The sequence below is a fragment of the Octopus bimaculoides genome, chromosome 21, assembly GCF_001194135.2.
Source record: "Octopus bimaculoides isolate UCB-OBI-ISO-001 chromosome 21, ASM119413v2, whole genome shotgun sequence".
Classification (NCBI taxonomy): domain Eukaryota; kingdom Metazoa; phylum Mollusca; class Cephalopoda; order Octopoda; family Octopodidae; genus Octopus; species Octopus bimaculoides.
Genome location: NC_069001.1, coordinates 18,013,724 through 18,015,422, shown reverse-complemented (window position 1 = coordinate 18,015,422; position 1,699 = coordinate 18,013,724). Strand labels below are relative to the sequence as shown.

General features: G+C 37.5%; 1 protein-coding gene across 1 annotated transcript in view; it reads right to left on the bottom strand.

Moving 5' to 3' along the window:
* LOC106870293 (ATPase family AAA domain-containing protein 5) overlaps positions 1–1,699 on the bottom strand; it is a 79,064-nt gene that overhangs the window by 49,678 nt on the left and 27,687 nt on the right. The window contains exon 8 of the mRNA XM_014916318.2: positions 865–1,044. Coding sequence (XP_014771804.2) covers positions 865–1,044 — 180 coding nt within the window. The remainder of the gene's footprint in view (positions 1–864; positions 1,045–1,699) is intronic.

Genomic DNA, 1,699 nt, shown 5'->3' with positions numbered 1-1,699 from the left:
CTACGAAAGAGAGAGAGAGAGGATGGAGGGGTAGACAGAGGCATGGCGGGAGAAAAGATCATCATCATCATCATCATATATATATAGAAAGAGAGAGAGAGAGGGGGGGGGACCAGTCAAGCAGCACATCACGCTGTAAAAAAATATACATAATATATAAAATATATAATTTCTCATATAAAAATCATATAACACAGAATATTGAAATAAATTTCTTCACTCTTCTGTTTAGATGTGATACAAAGGTTTCCTCTTTACACTCACAAACCCGTTTTCTTTTTTCTTCTCTTCAGACATGTTACAATAATAGACCAATGTCTTATATAAAACATCACTGGCTTCTGTTAAAACAGCATTGGTATATTAGTTTGCATCAGACATCACTGGTCTAAATCAAATATTGCTCTCTATCAAGCAAAATCCATCATACACCGTGTCTAAATCAAACACAGACGCTGGGCCTCACAGAGGGGATGATGTGGGACCGAAACTGCTTGAGAAGATATGTCAGGTATGTCCCCTACATCCCTCTTCAGTTAAGCGTTTCTAATCTTGCAGGCTTGTGGGTACCAGTGTTACATAAAAGCACCCATGCAGTGCTGCATAAAAGCACCCAGTACACTCTGTAAAATGGCTGGTGTTAGGAAGGGCATCTAGTTATAAAAACCATGCCAAAACAGACATGGAGCATAGACAGCTCTTCAGCTGGCTAGCTCCTGCCAAACTATCCAACCCATTCCAGCTTGGAGAACAGAATTAAATGATGATAATTTAAAAGCAAGTAACCTTGATTTCACAAGAACCTTACTAAAATAAGTTACAATGACAGAATTATTAAAATGAAATGAAGACAATGGTTTTTGCCTTTGTTCTTCTTAGATTTCTTCTGTTTCATCAACAACTTCTTTAATTTCCTCGCTTCTCGATCAGTCCGTTGTTTCCAATCCAAGAGCCAAGATTTCAGTCTCTTCACATTGCTGCTGTTGCAGATTACTTCAGAGGAATGAAGTGGTTGGTATTTTTCAGTCCACAGAATATCACAGACTTGGAAATAAAATAACATCAGAAATAAGTAAATAACCATTCACATTTTGTTTTTGTTTTTTTTTTTGGCCTTCTTTAACCCTCAATACCAAATCTGTAGGAAACTATTTTTGGTTTCATTATTTGGAAACTCAAATTTTCAAGTGTTTATATTAAAACTTTCAAGTCATAGTTTTTTTTGTTTCTCTTATATCATTTACTTGTTTCAGTCATTAGACTGTGGCTATGCTGAGGCACCACCTTCAAGAATTTTTAGCTGAATGAATCAACCCCAGCACTTATTTTCCTTCTAAGCCTGATACTTATTCTGTCAATCTCTTTTGCTGAACCACTAAGTTACAGGGACTTAAACACATCAACATCAGTTGTCAAGCGGTAGTGGGACACACATGACAGGCATCTTTCAGTTTCCGTCTACCAAATCCACTCACAAGGCTTTGGTTGGCCCAAGGCTATAGTAGAAGGCACTTGCCCAAGCTGCCATGCAGTGGGACTGAACCCAGAACTATGTGATTAGAAAGCAAGCTTCTTACCACACAGCCATGCCTGCACCTTTAAACTAATAATTTTTCATATTATGCTTTAAAATCAGCTCAATTATGTACAAGTACGGTTATGTGATTAAAATGTTCATTGCACAACCACAGCACCTTAG